Source organism: Monodelphis domestica, chromosome 2 (genome assembly GCF_027887165.1).
Source record: "Monodelphis domestica isolate mMonDom1 chromosome 2, mMonDom1.pri, whole genome shotgun sequence".
NCBI lineage: Eukaryota > Metazoa > Chordata > Mammalia > Didelphimorphia > Didelphidae > Monodelphis > Monodelphis domestica.
In genome coordinates this window covers 494,413,811-494,437,185 of record NC_077228.1, presented here as the reverse complement: position 1 = coordinate 494,437,185, position 23,375 = coordinate 494,413,811, and the positions used below count along the sequence as shown (strand labels likewise).

The following is a 23,375-nucleotide window of genomic DNA, read 5'->3' as shown; positions in this document are numbered from 1 at the left end:
TAACTAATGAGTGGAGATTGTGTGCCTAAATAAATCAGAGCTTCTGACCTTGTCCTTTGTCCATTTGATGCATGAGTTCAATTTAGAACAGATCTACAGTTTCACTGTTCCCATATCTAGAATTCTGAGGCAGCAGCTTCAGCACTAAACCTGCATTCTGGCATGACGTCAGCAAAGCGTGTGGGCAGCATGTTAACTTGGGCTGACGTGCTGTTTGTATGCCATATGTATCCAATGCTTATTTCAGATACTTGTGTCTTGCATGCATTAAAGCCATATCAACTAATGATATTATTAGGAAGTGGGCTTCATTGCTTCAAGTTTTTTTTTAAACATTTAAGTTAATTTTTTAAACCTTCATTGGCAAATGTCCACACTAAAGAGGGCAGTGAAAGCAGAGTTTAGCATGACAGTACAAGTGAAAGGAAGAGTTCTCTGATTCTTTTTTTTTTTTTAAACCCTTACCTTCTGTCTTGGAGACTCCAAGGCAGAAGAGTGGTAAGGGCTAGGCATTGGGGGTTAAGTGACTTACCCAGGGTCACACAGCTGGGAAGTGTCTGAGGCCAGATTTGAACCAGGACCTCCCATGGCCTGGTGCTCCATCCACTGAGCCACCCAGCTGCCCCCAAGAGTTCTCTGATTCTTATGGCTCTGTCTTCTCTTAACTTTACAATGCTTCCCATTTTTCACATTGTAAATGAAATGTAAAGCACTACAGTCACTGCTGTACTCAAAAACTGCTGAAATGTCAGATATTGGGGCTCCAGAAAGGCATCTGTATTTGTTGTAGACAAGGCCTTTTTCTAGGTTGGGAAGCTTTTGGAGTAAGAATGGATTAAAGGTCACAGATCTTACTCGTTTGTAAATATTTGACTAGGTAACAGCAATGACCTTTTCTTTCTCTAACCTGTCTTTTTAAACACCCTTGCTTTGTACAAAGTCATTTGAAAGATCTTTATAATTGTTAAAAAAAAAAAGATCCCATGTTTAAAAAAAACAACTACAGTTTTAATCATGAAGCTTCACTAAGATTTTTTGGGAAACCCTTGATACAGTTTTATTTTCAGAGAGGCATGAAAATTAATTTAGTCATTTTTACTAGAGATGTGCAGGGATATTGGGCCTGTGGGATACTTAAAGTACGTTAACTTTTGAAAGACATTTTCCTGTGGTCAAGTAGCATTTCATATGTATTTTTATATTCTATATTTGGTGATTAAAACATGTAATGATTTTATATTTCTAGTCTGGTGCTTCATTGACTCAAACTTGCCATGTGTCTAGGGAAGGTTGGCATGTTGGACATTGCTCTCCCAATAAGGGGATAGATCTTTAGGTGCTAACCTCTTATTAGTAAGTCAGCAAGTTCTGTTCTTAAAACTATTGAGTCCTGTTCATTACATTATTTATTTTCAAAGAAAGGTCTATTTAAAAGTATGTGATAAAGACTCATCTCTTTGCAGTGGTTTTGGGGCAGTACTTCCTGAAGAAAGGAAGGAAAAGACAGATAATGACTTTTTGAAGGGGCTGAGACTGATGAGCATTATATAAGAATAAGAGCCTCTGATTTTTCTTCCTGATAGGAGGTGGACTGGGGAGGGATGTTAATAGCAAGGAGTGGGTGACCGGTTGTGGAAAAAAAGTATGTAGACTTTTTTTAAGGAGAAGTAAATTCCATATTGATGAAGTTGTTGACTAAGCATGTTCTTCAGCTTCTAATCAGCAAATAAAAAATTGTATCCTAGGAAGCTTCAGCTCTTGTCCATCACTTTTATGTATAATCTGACCTGTTAGTGAGCTTAGGAGTTGATGGAGCTTGGTGTGGCAGTGCTGAAAGTGAAGCTGTGGGTTGGGTGTTTTGGTCAGATAGAACTTTGAGGATAGAAAGTACAGGTTGTCTGGCTGATTGACTGATGGAGGATGTATGTTGTGAAGAAGTCATCTTAAGAAGCTGCTGTTTCCAGCCAGTGATTTAAATTTTTTTTAAAAAATTAATTAATTAATTTAGAAGATTTTCCCATGGTTATGATTCATGTTCTTTCCGTCCTTTCCTCTTTTCCCCTCCCTTAGCCTATGAGTAATTCTACTGGGTTTTACATGTATCGTTGATCAAGACCTATTTCCATATTATTAATGTTTGCAATTGGGTGATCGTTTAGAATCTATATCCCCATTCATATCCCCAATGAACCATGTGACCAAGCAAATCTTTTTTTTTTTATATATCTACTCCCACAGTTCTTCCTCTGGATGTGGATAGTGTTTTTACTTATGAGTCCCTCAGAATTGTCCTGAATCATTGCATTGCTGCTAGTAAAGAAGTCCATTACATTTGATTGTGCCGCAGTGTATCAGTCTCTGTATACAGTGTTCTCCTGGTTTTGCTCCTTTCATGCTGTGTCAATTCCTGGAGGTTGTTCCAGTCCCCATGGAATTCCTCCACTTTATTATTCCTTTTAGCACAATAGTACTCCATCACCAACATATACCACAATTTGTTTAGCCATTCCCCAATCAAAGGGCATCCCCTCATTTTCCAATTTTTGGCCACCACAAAGCGTGGCTATGAATATTCTTGTACAAGTCTTTTTCCTTATTATCTCTTTGGGGTACAAACTCAGCAGTGGTATCAGCTAGTGATTTCTTGCCAGGAAAATAAAGAGGTGTTAGGCAGCTTCCTTTGCAGCATGCACAGTGCATCCTTTCCTTTGATCCAAGGATTATGGATATTAGTACTTGAATGAAAATTTCTCTGTTGATTAGACAGTCATAGAGTAGGATGAACTACTCTAAGTAGTGTTAGTTCCAGCCATAGTCTTGATTATTGCTGCCCAAGATCTTGTTTGCCCTACTAGTGAGCAGGTGTTTTTAGTGGCACATAGTTGAGAATGTGACATGGGCAATGGGTTTTTTTTTTCCTTCTCTATTTTGTGTAAAGGAAAACTTAAATTGCATTGCTTGGCAATGTATTTTCCCCCTTCCCCCTTATCCTTTGGCTTCACATTGATTTTTCTGTTTGTTGTACTGACATTAATTTGTTTGGTTTGTTTTCTTTGACAATAACCAACATTCCAGCTCCTTGTTATTTTGTGGTTGTCATGTGGTGATTTTTTTTCTTTATCAGGCTTTTGCTCTCATGTGTCCCAGTCTATATTTAGCTTCTAGGAGAGGAACTTATTTCTGGGAATGGGATCACTACTCACTCTTGTTTCCCCTTAGTTTTTTAGATAGTGGTGGCAGCGGGATAGACGACAACACTTCTACGCAGTTTGCAGAGGTAAGTTTTACTTTGATGGTAGGAGTTTCTTGAGCAGCTTGCCTGAATCAAAACTTGAGCCAAAATTCAGTTCATAGTAGAGCAAACAGCAGTGTGTTAATGAAAAATAGAGGCAGGATATGGCCTGTTTGAGAGCCAAACTTGGCTTTAGGTGGCTGGAGCTTTGCATGAATTTCAGTAAAAACTCCATTTCAAAGAGAGTATCTTAGCCCTGAGACATACCATTAGAGACCAGTCTGGGTTTAATTGTTAATTTTCTTACTGTCTTATTTTTTTTTCTGTGTTATACAGAGTATTTAAAAAAATATTAGTGTAGTTTTAACTTTAATTGCTTTAAAGCCACACTAAGACTTTTGGGATATCCTATCTGGTATGAGAATAATGTTTTGAATTGGCAATGTCAAAGCTCTCCCTCAACATAAGTCAGTATTTCCCATAACACATTTTGGCAGGAAGCAGGCTGCTTGTTTTGTGTAGGGATGCTGGGTTTTAGCCCCCAGATCACATGTTAATTGTCAGAGTTGAAATTTGGGAGGGAAATAAGGATGGGGCATTTTGAGGTTGTTCAGGTCTCCAGATGGTTTTTCACATGTCTGATTATGCATCCCTGTTATAAAAAGGAACTCTATTGTAACTTGAAAATAAGAGGTCACTCTATATGTTTGTGTATTATTTAATATTTAAATGTTTAGTAATTCTCCTTGTACCTTCCCCTATTGCCATGAAATCTCTTCTTTGCACCCACTTTTTTATTCAGTTACCATCTCACAGGCTAACCTAACCTGCAAAATCCTGTATAGCCTTTGATCCTTTGTAGATCATAAAATTGTGATTTCCATATAGAAGTAGGAAAAATTAAGATTTATTTTAAATAAAGAATTCCTCTGTAATTGTGTTCCACAGTATGCTTCTTGAGTGGCTAGAAAGTTCATTTCTGAGTTTCACATTTTAGGAGGGAGAATGATTACATGAATCATTCAAAAGAGAATCAAGGGGATTTGAAATGATATGAGGATCTACTAAAGTAACTGGGTATATTTAGCCTAAAAAAAAAATCCTTGGAGTAGGGGGCTGGCAGAAACATGATAATTTTTAAATATTTCAAAGGTTATCATGTGAAAGAGGTTTAGGTTTGCTCTGCTTAGCTCCCAAAGGCTAGAAAGTAGGACAGTTAGATGGAGGTTGTAAAGAATTGGATTTTGGTTCAATACAAGGAAGAATTTCATAAACATTTTTCAAGAAATGGAATGGATTGTCTAATGAAATAGTGAGTTCTCTGTCACTGTTGGTGTTGAAGAAGGAACTGAATCATCACTTTTGTGGGGGATGGTGTAGAGGGACTTCATTCTTTCAGTGAGTGGTAGAGTATGTAACCTTTGGGGTCTCTTCCCACTTTAAGGTTAAATGATTGATAAACACTAACCGGTGCAACTGTTTGAATGCACTTTTATAAAGTGGCCTCGGTGGATATCGGAGCCTCCAAGTGGTGAGTGAGCAGAATAGTAACATTTAAAAAAAACCCTCAGTTCTACTTAGGAAATCGTGGCTTCAGATTCATAAATGTAAGTAACTCAAGAACAAAGTCCAAAAACTCCACCTCTTTGTTCGAACCATGTCTGATTTTAAGAGGACATTGCTAACATTTATGTAACACTTCAAGGTTTACAAAGCATTACACATATTATCTCATTTGATCCCTAAGACAACTCTGGGAATCAGATATTCTACTTATTCCCCATTTAAAGGGGAGGCAGTCAAAACTGAAAAAGGTTTATTGACCTGATCAGGATCACATAGCTGGTGTCTACAGTAGGATTTGAACTCTGGTCTTCTTGACTCCAAAGTCTAGCACTGCACCACTCTGTTCTTTGATATCAGATTACCTTCTAAATGTCCAGTCTGAATGTCATTGAATACCACAAGGCTTGGCACCAAATGGGAGCATAACAAATGCTTATTGACAGACTGACTGAATTCCCTAGGTTCAAATATCTAGAAGGATCCTGTCCTTTGTCAGTTCTTTTTTAGTCTCTGTTGTTGTTGCCTTGGGAGGAGAAAAGCTGAATTAATGGATTTGGTGATCCTTCTTCACCTTCCACCTTCACAGTATCCTACAGTTAGTTGTTAGGCCCAGAAGACTCCTTGAACTTTTGTCTCCTTTATCATCAATCACTTTTGATAATACAGGTTATGAAGTCAGTTGCTGTTTATATAGGAGGTAGAAGACATTTCATCTAGTTTTTTTCTCCTTTCCCTTACTTTCCTTTTTTAATCTTACTCTTGGGATAAATAGGAACAGATTGGTCTGCCAGGTGAGCAGGCATGATTCAGACAAACCAGGAGAGACACTTGTGAGTAAGGAGATTATATCTGTGAGTCAGTTTCCCAACTATAGTAATGCTAGATTTGAAATTGGAGCATTAGCTCCCTCTCTAGTGGGAACAGGATTATGCTGTTTCTCATAGTCTGTGGTGTTTGGTCCTATGATCTTAAGGCACTGATAAAATTGCCCTGGGACATTTGATTCCCCTGTTCAGTTATGCTCTTTTCCCCCATAATTTAGTCCTTCCCTGGGGTTCTGGGATTTCTTTGCCATCATTTCCAAAAAACTTAAGGCACCCAGATAAGACTATAAAAGGGATTTCTCCCTTCCTGCACCTTCAACAACTAAGTTGTTTTTTTTTTTATCAGATAACTACTCTGTGCTTTGCATTACTCTACTAGGTAAAATGGAAGAGAGTTTCTACTGACGTGTTTATAAGAATACTTTGGGAGTAGTGCTGGGAGGTGGGGCTGGAAGACCCTATGCATTTAGAGAATTTAAATGCTAATTGTATAGTAGTGAGATCTAAAGTAGAGTAGGGAAAAGGGAGCTTGGACTTTGTCTTCTGGGAAGATTTCTTGGGAGAAGTGTTTAACTAGGTCTTGAACTGAACCGTGGCAAGAGAAGTTTGTTTTATGTTGTTTAAATTCATACTTCTTTGGAAAAAAATTGAATATAGACCTAAAATTTATTTTTATTTTCTGTCTTTCAGGACAGGGATTCTTAACTTTTATTTGTGTCATGGGCACCTTTAGCAATCTGGTGAAATCTATGGACATTTCAGAATGTCATTAACTACATAAATTAAAACACACAGGATTGCAAAGAAAACTAACTATTGATATTGAAATTGATATTGAAAACTAATGATATTGAAATACAATTCCTTTAAAAAAAAACAGCCAAGTTTATGGACCCCAGATTAAGAGAGAGATGTAAGATAAGTTCTGGGGCCCACCTTTAGTCTAACCTTGCAGTGGTTCCCCTCCTTCCCCCCAGCAAGAGGTGATTGTTATGAAGTGTTCATGTATAGTAGCATATTATAGGATAGTAATTTGCCCCTTCACATAACACATAAACATATTACTGTTAATAAAACCAGCTTTGAATTTTTAAGAGAAGGGAAAAATCTTTTAGATGAAAGGCAGTATTTGAGAAGTATATGAGGAATAATGGAGGGTGGCCAGAAGTACCATCACTTTATAGGGGTTTGGGAGACCAGAGGAGACTGTACTGAGTTTTTTGTTTTATGTCTCATTCTGGATGACTGATGAAAAAGAATCTTAGGGAATTAAGCCCGTAGCTACATGTCAGCATTGTCAGTGTCCTGAAAGTGGCTGACTGTATTTGTATGCCAGAGAGAAATAGAAACCAAGTCTCTTGGATCTGATCATTGTATTGTTTCAGAGCCAAAGTGGCTATTAATCTTCCTAAGCTATAGGATAGATACCTTTAGAGATGATCAGAAGAGGGAAGGGCATCCTGTGAGTTCTAGGGACCTTTGGACAGAACTTGATATAATGGATTCTAACATATTTTCTTATTGCCTAGGCTAAGGTTGGTGATTTTTTTTTTTTAGATTTTAGATTTTTAGAGATTACATGCCCAAACTACACCTTTAGGCTGCCTATGAGCCAAGGAAGTGCTGGCATTGGGCTGCTGGGTAAGAGGGGTGGGGCATGCAAAAAATGTCCTCAGGTGTAGTGGAGAGGGGGAAGGGAGCAGCCCCCTCTGGTATGCAGGAGCACTTGGGTCATATCTTCCACAACACAGACCTAGGCTTTACAGGTCAGGAGAGAGTATGGGTTAAAGGGTATGCTATCCACAACCGGTCTATGAGTGAGCAGAGTACACATACTAGTGAAGATTCTTGAGGGAAATAATAAAAGTAATGGAAGTTTAGAATTGGAAGACATGTAAGAGTTCATTTAGTCTGACTGCTGTCTAAAAAAACTACAAGTAGTCATGCAGCCCCTGCTCAAAGGATTCCAGTGGTGAAGAAATTGAGGCTTGGAGAGATTAGTGTCTTGCCCAAGGCCACAAAGTAGTGAAAGTTGAACCCAGGTCTTCTGACTTAAACCTTTTAGGAAGCTTTTCTTTATAGAAGAAATTGACCCTTCTACACAGTAGATTTCCAATATTTTAAAGATCATCAATGCCTTCCTTTCCCTCAGTCTTTTCCAGATTCTTCAGTTGTCTTCCTAGGATATGAGTCCTAATTGAATCATTTCTCTCCAACTAGATGGCATCTTGTCATGTTACTCCAGATATAATCTAGTTATATTATAGTCTCTTTCCCTCTGCTCTTGGCACTGTGCTTCTATGAACATATCCTGAGTTATACAGGTGTTAGCTCTTTGGCTTGTCACTTCACATTATTGACTCATTGAGTTCTGAAATCCAACAGAACCCTTGGATATTTTTTCATATAAACTGTTCTCTAGCCATATCTCTCCCATCATACACTTGTTCAGTTGACTTTTTGAAGTCAAATTGTAAGACTTGACATTTATTACTGTTTAGTTTCATCCTACTAACATTTTCCCACCAGCACATAAAAAACATATGGGATTCTAATTCTTTAATCCAGTTTCATTAAGTAATATGTAACTGTGCCATCTGTAAATTTGTTACTTACTTGAGATCCATGCCTTTATACAAGTCACTGACAAAAATTAGCCAAAAGGGGCCATGTGCAAAGTCCTAGGTATAATATGTTGCTCAGTGAGAACTTGGAGGGACATTTAAAGAAATTTTGTGCTACTCAAAATCTTCTTAGAAAAGTACTTGGGTAAGCTTGAAAATGAAATTTTTGGTTCTTTAACTAGGGGGTGGAGGATGATAAGTTTTCTGTTCCAAGTCACAATATTTCTTGGTCAGGGAAAATCCTGTAACATTTTGTAACTGAGGGGTTTTCTGACTTTTTTCCCCCATGTTTTTAAGATTGTAATTCTAGTGGATGTCACCTTATGTTATGCTATTCCATGCAGTTGCAAAACTTTTGTCCCATGCTAGAGAGTAATTTCTTGTTACTTTTGAACTTAGACACCATGGAGGGAACTGTTCAAGGAATTCCACTTCCCCTTGAGGACAAGTGAAGTTGAGGACAAGTAAAGTTCAAATGTATTTGCTGAAATTCCAAGACAGTGAGAACTTAAAAGTTCTGGCCTCCTCTTTCAGACTAGAAGCTAGTGATCCTTGATATCCCCAGGTTTGAGTTGTTATTTGAAAAGGAAAGGAAAACTGGGTCAACTTAAACTGATATTAGCTCAGCTGAATGTGAAACTGTTAGTCCCACAATTATTATGGAGAATAATTCTCAGAGTGAGTGAGAGTTGGAGTGCATGCCCCTGCTATTTACAGCTCAATGTATAGAGTTCAGGGCTCAGAGTCAGGAAGATCTGAGTTCAAATGTAGCCTTAGACATTTATTAGTTGTGTGACCCTGGCAAGTCACTTAACCTCTTTTTCCCTTAAACTACCAGAATAGGAAATGGCAAACTACTCCAGTGTCTCTGCCAAGAAAATCTCATGAATAGAATTGGCCTGCTATGGTTCCCCTAAGTGTCCCTTCACCCCAGAGGGCTCATAGGTAGATTTCAGAGGGTCTGTGAACTTGGATGGGGGAAAAGACACCATCTTTAGGTTCATTAACCTCTAACTGAAATTAAGCATTTCCTTCAATCCTTTAAAGACATTATTCTGAGAAAGGGTTCATAGACTTCTCCAGACTAGTCCATGACACAAGAAGTTAAGAGTTCCTAAGCTAGAAGATACTTTCTGGAGAAGATTAGAGACTGAAATAGATTTGTTTTAGGAATCAGACCTCTGTGTGTGTGTATACGCTTGTATGTGCCTGCTTGCAAGCTGAATGGAGTAGAAATTGCTGGATATGAGACATGCAGAGGATATTCCATATAGTATGATATGTATCTATATGTTCTGGTCCCCAAATCCTATTGTACTATGGCCAGATTGATGAAGAGCTTCTCCAGATTTAGCTGGACTGGTTCTCTGGCAACAGAAATGAGTCCACCCTGGGGCCCATTCTTGAAACTTGTCTGGGTAGAATCTTTTAGAACTATTGCTCTGCTCTTCTGGCATAGCCTTTAAGAGGGCCAGGACTAGTTCCATATTGCACTGGTGAGTGCATACATGTGTTTGTGTGTATGTAAAAAACTCCTTTGTTCTGCATGTAAAATTACCATAGAAATAGTAAAAATGAACAAATTAAGAGTGACCAGGGTTCAATAGTTCTAGAGCAGCGGTTCTCAACCTCTCAATTTGTAGCAATGAGAATACATAATGCATATCAGGTATTTACATTCCGAATCATAACTGTAGCAAAATTACAGTTTTGAAGTAGTTTGGGGTCACTGCAACATGAGGAACTGTATTGCAGGGTCACGGCATTAGAAAGGTTGAGAACCACTGCTAGAAGGAGTTTTTGTAGAACTTAGAAAATGTCTGGCAAACCAACTAAAATTTAAGTAATTTTCAAATTGATTTTTCTTTCAATTATGATTCATTATGCAGTGCCCTTCCTTTTTACATATATGTATGTCTATAGATGTATATTTATTTTAAACAGAAAAACCCTTGTAACATAAACATCTAGGAACAGAAAATTTACTGTTCTTGCTGTATTTTGCAGAGAAGGAAGAAGAAAATTTAGGACTCTTAAAGAATGGAACCCACAGATGATCTCTTCTCCCCCTTCCCCCCCCCCCCTGTAATTGTTAAAATGAAGTTTAATTCTAGGGGACTAAGTGAGTATGTAGCCAGAGTCTGTGTAATAAAACTGGTTAAGAGATATGTGAATGGGAACTAGATGTTAGGAAAGAAATTTGCTTAGCTCTGCTTAAATGAATGAACTTTATTTAGTTACTAGATTTCATGTGTATATGAAATCTGCTTTTTAAGATACTGCTCTTACATGAAATTGGAAAGAACTTATACTCCTTTGTCTATCTGCTAAAGTTGAAAAATATGAGGTGTGAGTTTTTTGTTTTTGTGGGTTTTTTTGGTCTCATTCATTGTTCTTTGTCTCTGACTTTCACCAGCTCTGGGACCATTTGGACCACACAATGTTTTTCCCAGACTTTAGACCATTTCTAAGTAGCAGTCCACTGGACCAAGACATTAGAGACAATGAACGGGGTCATCAAACTCATGCAGATCTTTGGGGACCAAGCAGGCCACCCAGACTGCCAATGACCAGGAGATACCGATCCCGGGGGAGTTCTCGGCCTGATAGGTCCCCAGCAATTGAAGGGTAAGTGTATATCAAGATTAAAACAATTTTGATGACTTCTGTTCTTAGAGTAACCTTGCGGAATAAAGCTATATACCCCTTTTCCCTCTAGCTTATCAATATTAGATTCTTTCCTTGACAAGAGATAACCCTTAGGGTAGCACAACATTCATGTCCCTTAGGAAGGAAGTGTCTAGGGGCAGCTGTGTGATTCAGTGGATAAGAGACAAGCCTTGAGACAGTAGGCCTTGGGTTTAAATCTGACCTCAAAAAAAATCTGACATTCTCTAGTTGTGTGATTCTGAGTATTGCCTAGGTCTCACTGCTTTTAACTGATACTTAGAATTAATTCTAAGATGGTAGGTATGAGCTTAAAAAAGACAAAAAAGGATCTGCTGTTTACATACACTTTGATTCTCATCAGCCTGGTCTGGAAGGAGAGCTTTATAGACCTCTGGTATGGGTATATGTCAATGTTAGCTTTGGTGTAATGAAGTTGATGCTCTTTCATCTAATAATCATCTGGGTCTGCTGCTAGTTAGAGAAAGGGAGAAACAGGGGTAGCTAAGTAGAAGTTGAAGCTAAGAAGAAAATAAAAGATTTAGAGAGATAAGGAAATGAACATTGAATAAATGTCTACTTTGTGCCAGGCACTGTGCTAAATGCTTTACAAATATTATTTCATTTGATCCTTTTTTTTTTTTGAAAATTTTATTTAATTAGATGATTTAGAATATTTTTCCATGGTTACAAGATTCATGTTCTTTCCCTCCCTCCCCCAAATCCCCTTCCTGTATCTGACCCTAGGTTTTACATGTGTCATTGATCAAGACCTTATTTCCATATTATTAATATTTGCACTAGAGTAATCTTTTAGAGTTTATATCCCCAACCATATCCCCATCAACCCATGTGACATTTGATCCTTATTTAAGAAAGCTTAAACCTAACAAAGGGAAATTGAACTTAAATCTTTTTGAACACAGGCTTAGAGCTGGAAAGGGGTTTAGGCATGACCTAGCTCCCTGTTCTTGTTTTACTGGTGAACAGGTGGAAAATTACCCAAGATCATATCAATAGGACATGGTTGAGCTGGAATTTGAACCCAGGTCCTTTTGATTCCCAAATCCATGGCTTTTGACTGTATCTCATTGACCAACATTTTTTTTTCTTGAGTTCTTACTACGAAGAGAAAAGTGACTTTCATTTTGATTCTTCACTTTTCATTTATTACATATTGTGTTTGATGCCTCAGTGAGGACAGTTTAGACATGTAGTTAGTACTAATAACATTTTTTTGATTCACTCCAAGGCAGAAGAGCAGTAAGGGCTAAGCAGTTGACTTCACCAAGGTCACACAGGTAGGAAGGATCCAAAGCCACATTTGAGCCCAAATCCTCCTGACTAGGCCTGGTGCTCTATCCACTATGCTACTAAACTGCCCCAGTACTACTTACTATAACTTTTTAATATACCGGTTATATCATCCTTCTGCTCACCAGCATCTCTGAATGATTGCAGCTAACTTTCTTTTCTGGAGTTCCAAGCTGCTTCCTTCTACGCAGAGTAGTGCCAGTATGGGTTGTGGTCACCTTTCTCCAGTTGTGCTGTCACCCCAAAATCTTTTTCTACCATGTGCTAAAACTTTTTTTTAATACTGTTTTATTCAGCTTTTGTCTTACTTCTTGAGACTTGCATATTGACATGAATTCAGGATGAAAGAAATATATATATATATGTATGTATGTATACATACATATATATATATATTTAGCCTTATGTTTGAAAAGACCCAGACCAATGCTATTTTTGGTAGATTAATTAGGAGATCATTAGGATTCTGCTGTGTTAATAAAAAAATCCAGCTTTAATGTAACATTTTAAGGTTTGCAAAGTACTTAACATACATTTATCTTTTGTCTTTAGAACAGTCCAGTTAGGTAGCTATTTTGTTATTCCTATTTTATAAAAAAAAAAAAAGGAAATTAAAAGTCAGAGAATGGTTATTTGCCTTGGGTCACCCAGCTGGTAAGTATCAGAGAGAGGATTTGAATTCAGATCTTTCTGATTGCAAATTCAGCACCCTTTCTCCTCCATCATGCTACCTCCCATTTATATTGAGCCTCATATTTCTAAACACTTGTTATTAGTTATTTTCATTGTGTCTAATTCTTCATAACCCCATTTGGGATTTTCTTAGCAAAGATATTGGAGTAGTTTACCATTTCCTTCTCTACTTCATTTTACATGTGAAGTAACTGAGGCAAACAAAGTCAAGTGTCTTGCCCAGGGTCTCACAGCAAGTGAGGCCAGATTTGAACTCAGGAATATGAGTCTCCTTTTGCACCTTCTAACTGTTCTTAAACATTTACCATTCTTTTTATGTTGTAGAAGGGCAAATCTCTGTGACAGAGCTAGCAAGAAAGATTTTTAAAAATTCTTAATGATTGTGTCTGGGTAGTCCGAGTAGTGTCTACTCTGGGAATTGGGAACTACCTCTTTTGGAAAGTGGAGTCATAGAAGCAGTCAGATTCTCCTTTCTCATAATTACTAGTACAGTACTTCCATTTCTCAAGGCAGAAGATAAAGTTCTACTTAAAAATTGATGTAAAAATATTTTGTGGTCAGATTTTATTAACTATCGAGTATGGGGAAAAAATGCCTGATTCATTCATTTGTCCTAGACAAATACCTGAAATCTGCAATGATTTGAAGGAGAGAGTAGGATTTATGTAGTGTGGTGGGAAGAGCACTGGGGTTGAGGCGAAGGCCTGGCACCACATGCCTGTGTTGCCCCTTACTGTCTGTGTGATGCTGGGTGAGCCACTTAACTGTTGCCTCATACTCTATAAAATGAAGGAGCTGAGCTAGACAGCCTCTGAAGTCCTTGCCATATCTGAATCCATGATCCTATGGATGCAAATGAAGGGGCAGAATTTGAGTTTTAAAGGCTTGTTTTCTGAAATTCTTGCCACACTAATAAATGTCAGCAGAAAGTTTCCCAAGCTAAACAATAGTCCTTTGAAATATTGTTACCTTTTCTCTCCACAAAAAAAGAAATCAGGTTTCATTTTTCCTTTTTGACATAGATATCTCATCCAACTGAATCATACTGCAAGGATTCTTGATTTTATCATTATTGGTATTGCAAGTACTACTTCTGTGGATGCAGATTATAACAACTCTCTGCCTTAGTCTTTTAAATTAAAATAATAATTTGAAATAGTTAATAAGCATTTATTTTTCTCCCACACATTGGGGGGAATATACAAAAATAAAATAAAAACTCACCTTTATAACAAATATACATAGTCAAGCAAAACAAATCCCTACATTGATCATGTTCAAAAATGTGTTTTATTCTGCTTCTTGGGTCCATTACCTTCTTAAGGAAGTAGGTCTTGTGAATCACCATCGATCATTGCACAGATATGGGTTATTAAATCTTTTTACTTTTGTTTTTCATTTAATAAGCATTTATTTTCATAGCTTCCTACTCATTCCTTTAATTTAAAAGAAAAAACCAAAACCTTTGTAACATTTGCTTAGTTAAGCAAAACAAATTCCCACGTTATCCATATTTAAAAACTTACATAGTATTCAGCCTCTTGAGCATACCACCTGTCTTTCAGGAAGGGAGTTCATCATTCTTTTGGGATCATGGTTGATCATTGCATTGATCAGAGTTCTCTCAGCTTTCCAAAGTTGTTTCATCTTTACAGTGTTGTCACTGTACAAATTATTCTCTTGATTTTGTTCACTCTGAATTAGTTCATATAAATCTTCCTAGGTTTCTCTAAACTCATCTCTTGTCATTTCTTAGGATGCATGAGCATCAGCTTTCTGAAGTTGAACTTAGAAAGTTAGCCTGTGTAGATAGGCTTACTATGGCATGGTAAACAGTTTTATGCTGATGAGCTTCTCCAAGGATGAACCTACCTTAAATTTGGACACTTTTATAGACCCATACTTGAAGACTTTCCAGCTTGGTGTAGGATCTGACAGACTTGTGCTCTGCAGGCATGGAGTAAGAAAACCTGTAGGGCATTTCACCATCATATTATTTTGACGCGTTGGAGTGGAGAAGAATTTTGTGCTCTTGAAACTAGTTGCAAAATTGGATTTAAAGTTATAATTACAGGAACGGTGCTTATGATTTCTTCAGCACAGTAGTGTTTTCATTTCATTTATATATGTATTAACAATGAGTACCTTCCCCCATTGTCCAATGTCGCAATTTATATAGACTATTAAAAAAAAACAAACCCTTACCTTCTGTCTTAGAATCAATATTGGTTCCTAGGCAGTTGGGGGTTAAATGACTGGCCTAGGGTTGCCCAATTAGGAAGTGTTTGAGACCTGATTTGAACCCAGGATTATCTGTCTACTGAGCCACATAGTTGCCCTTTTATGTAGAGCATTTTGCTGTTCTTAGTGCTTCATAAATATAAGCTATTATTATTATTACTATCTATCTCTATTGGTGATGTAAGTTTTGTAATCTTGATAGTATAGATAAGTGATGGTGAACTTTTTAGACTGAGTGCTGATGCCCCCCACCCCAGACTGGGAAGGGAGGAAGTACTCCTCTTGGGCTTCTGGGCAGAGTGGGTGAAGTGAAGAATGTCCTCAGGCGGGTGGAGAAGGGGGAGCCGCTCAGCCCGAGTTCCTCCGGCTTTCTAGTAACCAACTCTGGTTGTCCACCACAGGTATACACTAATCAGCCTTGTTCCATACCTTCTAAAATTTAGGTGCACTCTTAGGCAGAAAACAACCTTAAGAATTTAGCCTTTCCTAACACTGATCCCTCCCAGTCTGTGTACCCATCTCTGCTTTAACATAAGCTTCAATTAATCAAGCATTTAGTTGTCTGCCAAGCTTTGAGGCGATCAGGGTCTGTGAAGTGGAAATTTAAGGGGACCTTGAAAATATACCCTCTTTAACCACTAGTAAAACCCCCCATGAAAAACCATCCTTAAAATGGAATGTATTTATTCAGAGAGAAATGTGGGCACTGCCTCAAGTCACCGACCTAAGACAAATGCCAGAGAGAGGGAGAGGGAGAGAAAATGTTTCTGATACTAAGTGTCCTCTGGTTTACAGAGACACTTCCAACTTTATAGGAAAATACAATAGAATTAACATCTTCAAGAAATTGAATAATTGCTTTATAGTGGGTACATTCAAGCAGATTAACATTTTAAATAAATGATCTGGAAGTCATACAAATAGGAGTTCAGAACTGGATTGTCTGGGAGGAGCTGATGTCTAGCCATTGAGCTAACTACCTGGAAGAAGCCTCTGATATAATGGAAGAGACTTCTAAAACAAAAAAGTTCTTAATATTTCATCTTTGGGTCTATCTGGGACACTTGTTCCTGGCAAGTTCCCAGTCATACTCCAGAAACCCAGCCCAAACACTTTGTCCACTGGGAGAAGGGTAGGGTAATCATATCTTGAAGGGGGCTTGAAGAGACATGGATGGGGGAGAGGGGGATATCCCAGCTTTTAGATAACTTGAGAATAACCCTAAGGGAAAAATGAGATGCTTCCCTGCCCTCCAGGAGGACCTCCAACCTCCCAGGAAACCAAACTGAAATACTTGATTAATTAATTTTTCTTCTTATTAAAGATATTTTAATAGAAATACTAAACATAAGATATTACACTATTAAATTCATTAAGCATATAATTAACTGTGTCAGTAAATAAGAAAAAGAGGAGAGTTCTTGCCCTGAAGGCACAATCCAACAGGGAGAAGACAAAAGGGAGAAGAAAGCTGGGCATGGAGGGAGGAGAAGGACACGACCAGGTCATCTTGTTCAGCAGTGTTGAGTCCAAACTGAGCAGTGGATGGAAAGTGCAGTGAACTGCCAAGCCCACATCTTGCCCTCTCTAAAAGATGGCTTGGGGTGGAATTGAGTGATGATGCCTTCTAGTTCTCTAATCTGAGGAGTAGGTTGCCAAAAGAGTTGAGAATGTGCTAGAAAAAATGGGACCAGTCAGCAGCATGTTGATGAAATTTCAGGTGATCACCTAACCTTAGATGAGGCATGGTGGATTATTATAATGTAATAATTACACATTATTGTAAAATGCAACATCATAGCAACTTGGTAAGAAGATTTAGGGGATTTTTGATTATTCTGGTGAGTGAGAATAGTTGGGGATCTTTGAAACCCAAAGAAACTTGTAATCTTATAGGTGACCGTAGACTTTTATTAATGCACTACACAGGCAATATTATGTGGTCAGAGATCTTTGGTGGGAGATTTTAGGTATTTACACATCTTTCTGTCCAACTATTTTGACTTGGAAGTAGCAATTCAGTTGAAGCCACAAGGGTCATTCTAGGGTGATAGGACACTCAAGGATGATCCCAGTTGGATTTTGTCCAGCCTCTTTTCCCGAGACACTTTCTGTAGGGACTAAGGGCTTAAGATCTTGATTTGGATTCATTTTATAGGAAGCCAATCACCACAACTGTTAAACTGGAAAAAACATAGAATTATTAAATAGTCAGAAAAACAATTTTTTAATTAGGGAAAAAGGGGTTCGTGTGTTATTAAAGCCTCCTCACAGAGCTGTGTGCCATAAACCCCAGAGTCCCCAGACTGGCTGCTTACTGCTTAGATGAAAAACTCCAAAGAGCCATTAAAATTGGAAAGCTTAAGCACCTTTTTGGGGTAACTGAGGACTGAGGATGAGAGAGGATAGTTGATTGGCTTTACAATGGTAACAAAGAAAAATGTGGAGTCCTGGACAGGAATTACTGTGTGGGGCTGAAGCCTAAGGGGAAGCTCCTGCAAGGGTTTGGCTACCTAAGTAAAGGATTTTGGCCTAAAGGGAGAAACCATTGGGACAAAAAGATACTTAACACCTGATGTGATTAGCCCTCCCCACTTAAACTACTTTGAGGTTTAGGGAGGGCCTATTAGATTCATCTTCCACTGTTATTATTTTTTTTTCTGGGTTGTGGAGGAGAGTTTTCTTTGTTCTCAGTTTTCTTGACTATGTGTGCTTTCCTCCTCCTTCCCCGCCTCCCTCTTTTCTAACAGAATCATTCAACAGATCTTTGCAGGATTCTTTGCAAACTCAGCAATTCCTGGAACCCCCCACCCTTTTTCATGGTAAGTAACTACCTACCTCTTGCTTTATTATGTTCTGTGGTGTCATTTTGGAAGCTGCCCCTCTGGGCCACTCTTTAAATGTAAGGAGAAGCCTCCCTTGAGCATCTAGATGGGGCTGGCAGGTAGGTGGGTGGGTTTTGTTTTGGTTTTTGCTTTATTATCTTCTATCTTAAGTATGATGAATTGCCTTTTGGTGCTCTATTCAGTGTAGAGAGTGAACCCTTAGAGATGAAAAACATCTAGTACCCACTTGAGTAATTCCTTTCCAACTGGTTTGGAGGAGCCTTCAAGATTCCCCAGAATGGGGTCCCTTTGCCAGTTCTTCTGGGGCTTGGCGAGGTGACCCCTCCTAATGCTGTTTGTCTCATCCCATCTGCAGGAGTGGGATGCTGCACTCCAATCCCGGGGACTATGCCTGGGGTCAGGCGGGGCTTGATGCCATTGTCACCCAGGTGAGGAGCTGCCTTTGTAAGGATGTCTATTCTTTGTGTTTCCAAGTCACAGGCTTCCCTTCTTTTTAGCAGTGCTTTAATGATGATCCCTGCAGTCAACACCATTCACAGTTTTTCTCAGTGCCTAAATCTGAGTTTCCATTTGACTAGAAATAGGTTTGGTACATTGTGCCTGGAAAGTGCTTTCCATATTCTTTTGGGGTTTCGGTGAGTTCCTGGAAGATGATGTTCAACTGTAATGAGAGGAGAATTCTCTAGTAGAAGTATTAGGTTGTAAGGGTGGATGGAGGTGTGGGTATAGGGTATATTTAGAGAAATTTATAGATTGCCAAAGTCAGGGTATGCTTAACCCATTCGTCCTTTTCCTGTCTCTGGCAGCTTCCTTTCCAATTCCTGATAAATGAGGTTTGCCAATCACTAGCTATTTCTTTGAACTAGCCTGTGATCTTGTTCATAGTATCACCAATACTGTCTCCCTCTTCCTGCCTTTGCAGTTACCATGTGGCCAAATTTTGGCCTAGTTGTGTCTCAACTAAGAAATGATATACCCCTTAAATTAACTTTGATGTAATATTAACCTGACCTGATGCCCTGGAGAACAAACCCAAGAACCTCTAGAGTAAGAGGGGGGAAACCTATGGTTTTCAAAGCCCTGTAAAGGTCAAAACGGAAAACATGTCCCACTCCCGCCATCTGACCATCCATCTTCTGCTGCATCAGCTACCTTCTATTTCAGTGTTTAAGTTGTCTGCATTTTTCTTTTGCAGCTCTTGGGGCAGTTGGAAAACACCGGGCCTCCCCCAGCTGATAAAGAAAAGATCACATCCCTTCCAACAGTGACAGTAACTCAGGAACAAGTTGGTGGGTTAATTTTCTTACCTGTTACCTTCTTTTCACTGTGCTCTTCAGGAATTTGACCTTCCTGTATTAGAATCTTTAGGCTCAGTTTGATAAGACTGATGTTCCCATAGTTCTCTGCCAGTCTTGTATGTTTATTTTAGTTCTAGATAGGGAGAGAGGTAGTGAATGGCTTTTCCTTTCCGTGTGCTGATTGACAAGCAGTTTAAGTACCTACCAGCTATGTGCTCAGTATTGTGATAGCACTTACCTGAGGGAACCTAGACAAACATGAGTGGAGTGGTGGCACCTTCCACCCAGAAGTTTATGACCTAGTTGGGAACCATGGAACAATTTAATAACAGTATAAATATATAGGTACTAATTAGTACCTTGCAGTCCAACCCAAGTAAGCAGGAGTGCAGATGGAGGGAAATATGAGTATGTCTTGGTGTCATCTTGAAAGACTTAAGGAAGAGATGAGGATTGAGCTAAATCTTGAACTCTGAGAGGAAGCAATGGGAGTTAAGAGCAGAGTAGTAAGAATGAGAATGATGGATGAGTGCAGTGAGGGATTGTATATTGGGAAATAGAAATAAGTTTGAGCAAGTAGATTATGGAAGTTCAGGATAGCCATGCAGAACAGCTTGGACTTACTTGGACTTAAGGTAGACCATAGGAGAAAGTCATTGCTGATTCTTGAACCAGACAAGGTGAAAACTGCCTTTTAAGAAGATAATGTTGATACCTCTGGGTAGGCTTCTGAATTAAAGAGAAAGGTAATTAAGGGGAGGATTGACACCATGACAGAGGAAATAAAAGAGGAAATGTATATTAGAGACAATTTAAAGAAAGAAATTAAGTAGGTTTGAGAGAGTTTAGGATCTTGATAGCCCAATTCATAGAAATAGGAAAAGTTTGGAGTGTGAATTCTTTTTGGGAGGGAAGATAAAATACACCCTTTTTTAAGTTGCACTTAGAAAAATGGCAATAAGACCTTCAAATGGCAGTGAGTGTAGGGGAGTAATATGATGAAAGTTTTATTTTAGGAAGCTTAGTCTAGAAGTTGTAGTTTAGACTGAGGTGGGAGGGAGTTTGGTGTCAGAGAGGTGGACTGGGAGGCTTTTAAAGTAATTCAAATGTGGATGGAAGTGTGTGTGAGAGAGACAGAGATTTTATATATGTATCCTGGGACTGGGATCTTTGCAGCGAGAATGTTGAGAGAAGAGTGAACCAGAGATCCCCAGCTGTTACTTCTTCCAGCTCCTTTGTGTGTAGGTCTACATTTCAGCTGTTTTGGAGATGGGGATGGTGCCCTCTGGGAAGCTCCGCTCTTGCTGCCATGACAGCCACCTCACTTTGGGCCGCCACTGGCACTCCTACACAGCTGCCTCCCTGGGCAGTGGGAGAGGCTGAGCCGCCTGGTTTTCAATCCTAGCTAGGAGCTAGGAGACACTGAGACGGGAGCCTGCTGAGAGTGGCATCTCTTTCACCGGCCGCCCCACCCCTCAAGTCCTCCATCCATTGCTGGCTCTCCCTGGCTGCAGGGCAGATTCAAAGGGCACCTGCATTGTGGTTCCATTGCCCCCTTATGGCCAGACCTTTACCCTGCACCTTGTGCCCCTGGAATGGGTCAGCCATTCCTGCAGGGAGGAGAATGGGGGTGGTTGCTAAAAACAGAGCAGTGACCGGAGACATTGAGTGAAAGCTATTAAATGTGCAGAGGTGAATGCCTTCCTTTTGATTGGAAGAACACCACTGTTTGCTGAATGGAAGCAGGTAGCCTTGGAGCATTTTACATGGTCAACTAAAAAGAATTAGGAGGGTGTTAACTTGGTTTTTCTTTTTGGTAAAAAATATAATTTAAACTAGATTTGTTTAATCTGTAATTGAAAATCCAGGCTGAATTAGTTCAGATCTAAGCTTATGTTGGAGAAGATTCTATTCTGCTGAGATTCTTGCCTCTCTTCCATTTTCCTTCCCTTCCTCCATTTTGGGTTAAAACTCACAGCTCTGTTCACCACTACTCTCTTCCCACTTTTCCTCTCCTGTTGGTGGGAATATGGGGCCATTGTCTATCACCTGTGCATTTCATGACGTGTATTCTTTCCTTGCAGATACGGGTTTAGAGTGTCCAGTGTGCAAAGAAGACTATGTCGTTGAAGAGAAAGTACGACAGCTACCTTGCAACCACTTCTTTCACAGCAGCTGCATTGTGCCATGGTTGGAACTGGTGAGTTTGGTTTTCAACTAGTGGGCTTTAGTGTATATAGAATGGGAGTGGTATTAAGGAGGCAACAGTACAGTTTTTTAGAGCCAGAAAAAAAGTGTTACTATAAATATTTTTGTGCTATGTATCCTTTTTCTCTCTCTGGTCTCTTTGGGATTTAGACCTAATATTCATAGCAGCTGTTAGAATTGACTCTTGAGCCTAAGGTGTTCTCCAGATAGCAATCATCTCTCTGTCAGCAGTTCTCAATCTTTTTGGTCTCAGAACCCTTTTATATTCTTAAAAATTAAAGATCCTTATTTCAGTAAGTCCAGTAAACATTTATTAAGTGTCTATGGGCTAGGTACTGTGCCAGGCTTTAAGAGATTTTTTTTAAATGGGTTACAGCCCTATTGGAAATTAAAACTAATGAATTTTCAAAATATTTTAAGATAACAATAATAAACTCATAAAACATTTTTGATAGCAAAAAACACTTTCCAAAACAAATAAAATTTGAGAATGTTATGTATTTTTGCAAGGCTCTTTTATGTCTGACTTAATAGAAGAAGCTGGATTTTCATATCATCTGTATTCTGTCGGTTGTGATATGTTGTTTTGCTTGAATTATATGAATAACATCTGCCTTCACATAGATATATAGTTAGAAAAGGAAGAAGTATTTTAATAGGCACTTACTATGAAAATAGTCAGCCTTGGGTATATTGAGGTAGATCCTATGGGCCCTCAAAACTATACTTCCAACAACTTTTAATTATAATGGTTTTCTTTGAGTCACATTTTGACTTTTTTCTAGCCCCCCCTCCCCCCCCTGCCCCTTTTTTCCTCCAAATCTTTCTGTTGATTTCCTCTGGTGTCTGTGTTTCAGCATGACACGTGTCCTGTTTGCAGAAAGAGCTTAAATGGTGAGGACTCCACTCGGCAAACACCAAACAGCGAGGCTTCTTCGAGCAGCGGCTATAGCAGTGACAGCCAACTTCATGACCCATGGACTTTCTGAAGCTCAAGACCCATTGAGCTGGGGCCGTGGTAGTCTTACTACAAATGTACATTGTATAAAAAATAGTATGTGGCTATAGGAACTTCACCAGAATCCCGACCCATAATATTAATGCAACGAGTGCTGTCCCTCTCCAAATTTAAAGTTAGCATTTACAGATGGAATTGTATCTACATCCGAATGCCTCTTATTCCTGAATTCAGAGTGATGACTTGATTTTATACTTGTGAAACTTAATTATGTGTCTCTTTCAGAATGAAATAAATTCCTTAAAGGTCTAGTTAGGGTTCTGCTATCTGTCATGCTGCCTTGTATTGGAGGATGTCGCTTTCTCCTCCAGCCTCCATCTTCCCTTTCAGTGTATTTTAAAGTGAATGCAGTGGAACCAACACCCTGTGGTCCTTTTGGCATAAAGTATTGGTCTTAACTGGATGAAAGTGGCTCCTCCTGGCTGGATTAGCCTTGAAGTCAGGTGAAATAAAGCCAGAGCTTTGCCTTGAGCCTCCAGAGCAAACTGATGGACAGTTAAAGTGGAAAAGAGAAAGTCACTTATTAGTCTGTCTCCCTGGTTTTGCTCATTTTTCTTTTTAAAATACTTTCAGAGGAGCCAGTTCTCTGTAAGAAGACAATACGGTATATTCTTAACTGGAGCCCTGACCATGTTCCCTTGTTGGGAAAGGTTAAGGCAGTATGAAAGCTAAAGGGACAGAGGACTGGGACGCTTGGGTTCAGGGTCTGTAATGGTCTTGGTTTTCTGCCTGTTGTCCTGGGAACCTCCTCAAGACATCTCTTCCAGAAATGAATGGGATGTTTCGTGAACTGCTTGAGTGTCTAGTTCATTGATACTTGATAATTCATTGGTTTTCAGGAATT

At 39.0% G+C, this 23,375-nt stretch overlaps 1 protein-coding gene across 1 annotated transcript in view; it reads left to right on the top strand.

The window, feature by feature from the left end:
- Positions 1–22,782, top strand: part of RNF115 (ring finger protein 115) — a 50,419-nt gene extending 27,637 nt beyond the window's left edge. The window contains exons 3-9 of the mRNA XM_001363577.5: positions 3,220–3,277; positions 10,663–10,874; positions 17,912–17,983; positions 18,363–18,435; positions 19,203–19,296; positions 21,390–21,505; positions 22,371–22,782. Of these exons, the coding sequence (XP_001363614.1) occupies positions 3,220–3,277; positions 10,663–10,874; positions 17,912–17,983; positions 18,363–18,435; positions 19,203–19,296; positions 21,390–21,505; positions 22,371–22,502 (757 nt within the window). The 3' untranslated portion in view covers positions 22,503–22,782. The remainder of the gene's footprint in view (positions 1–3,219; positions 3,278–10,662; positions 10,875–17,911; positions 17,984–18,362; positions 18,436–19,202; positions 19,297–21,389; positions 21,506–22,370) is intronic.
- The last annotated feature ends 593 nt before the right edge of the window (positions 22,783–23,375 follow it).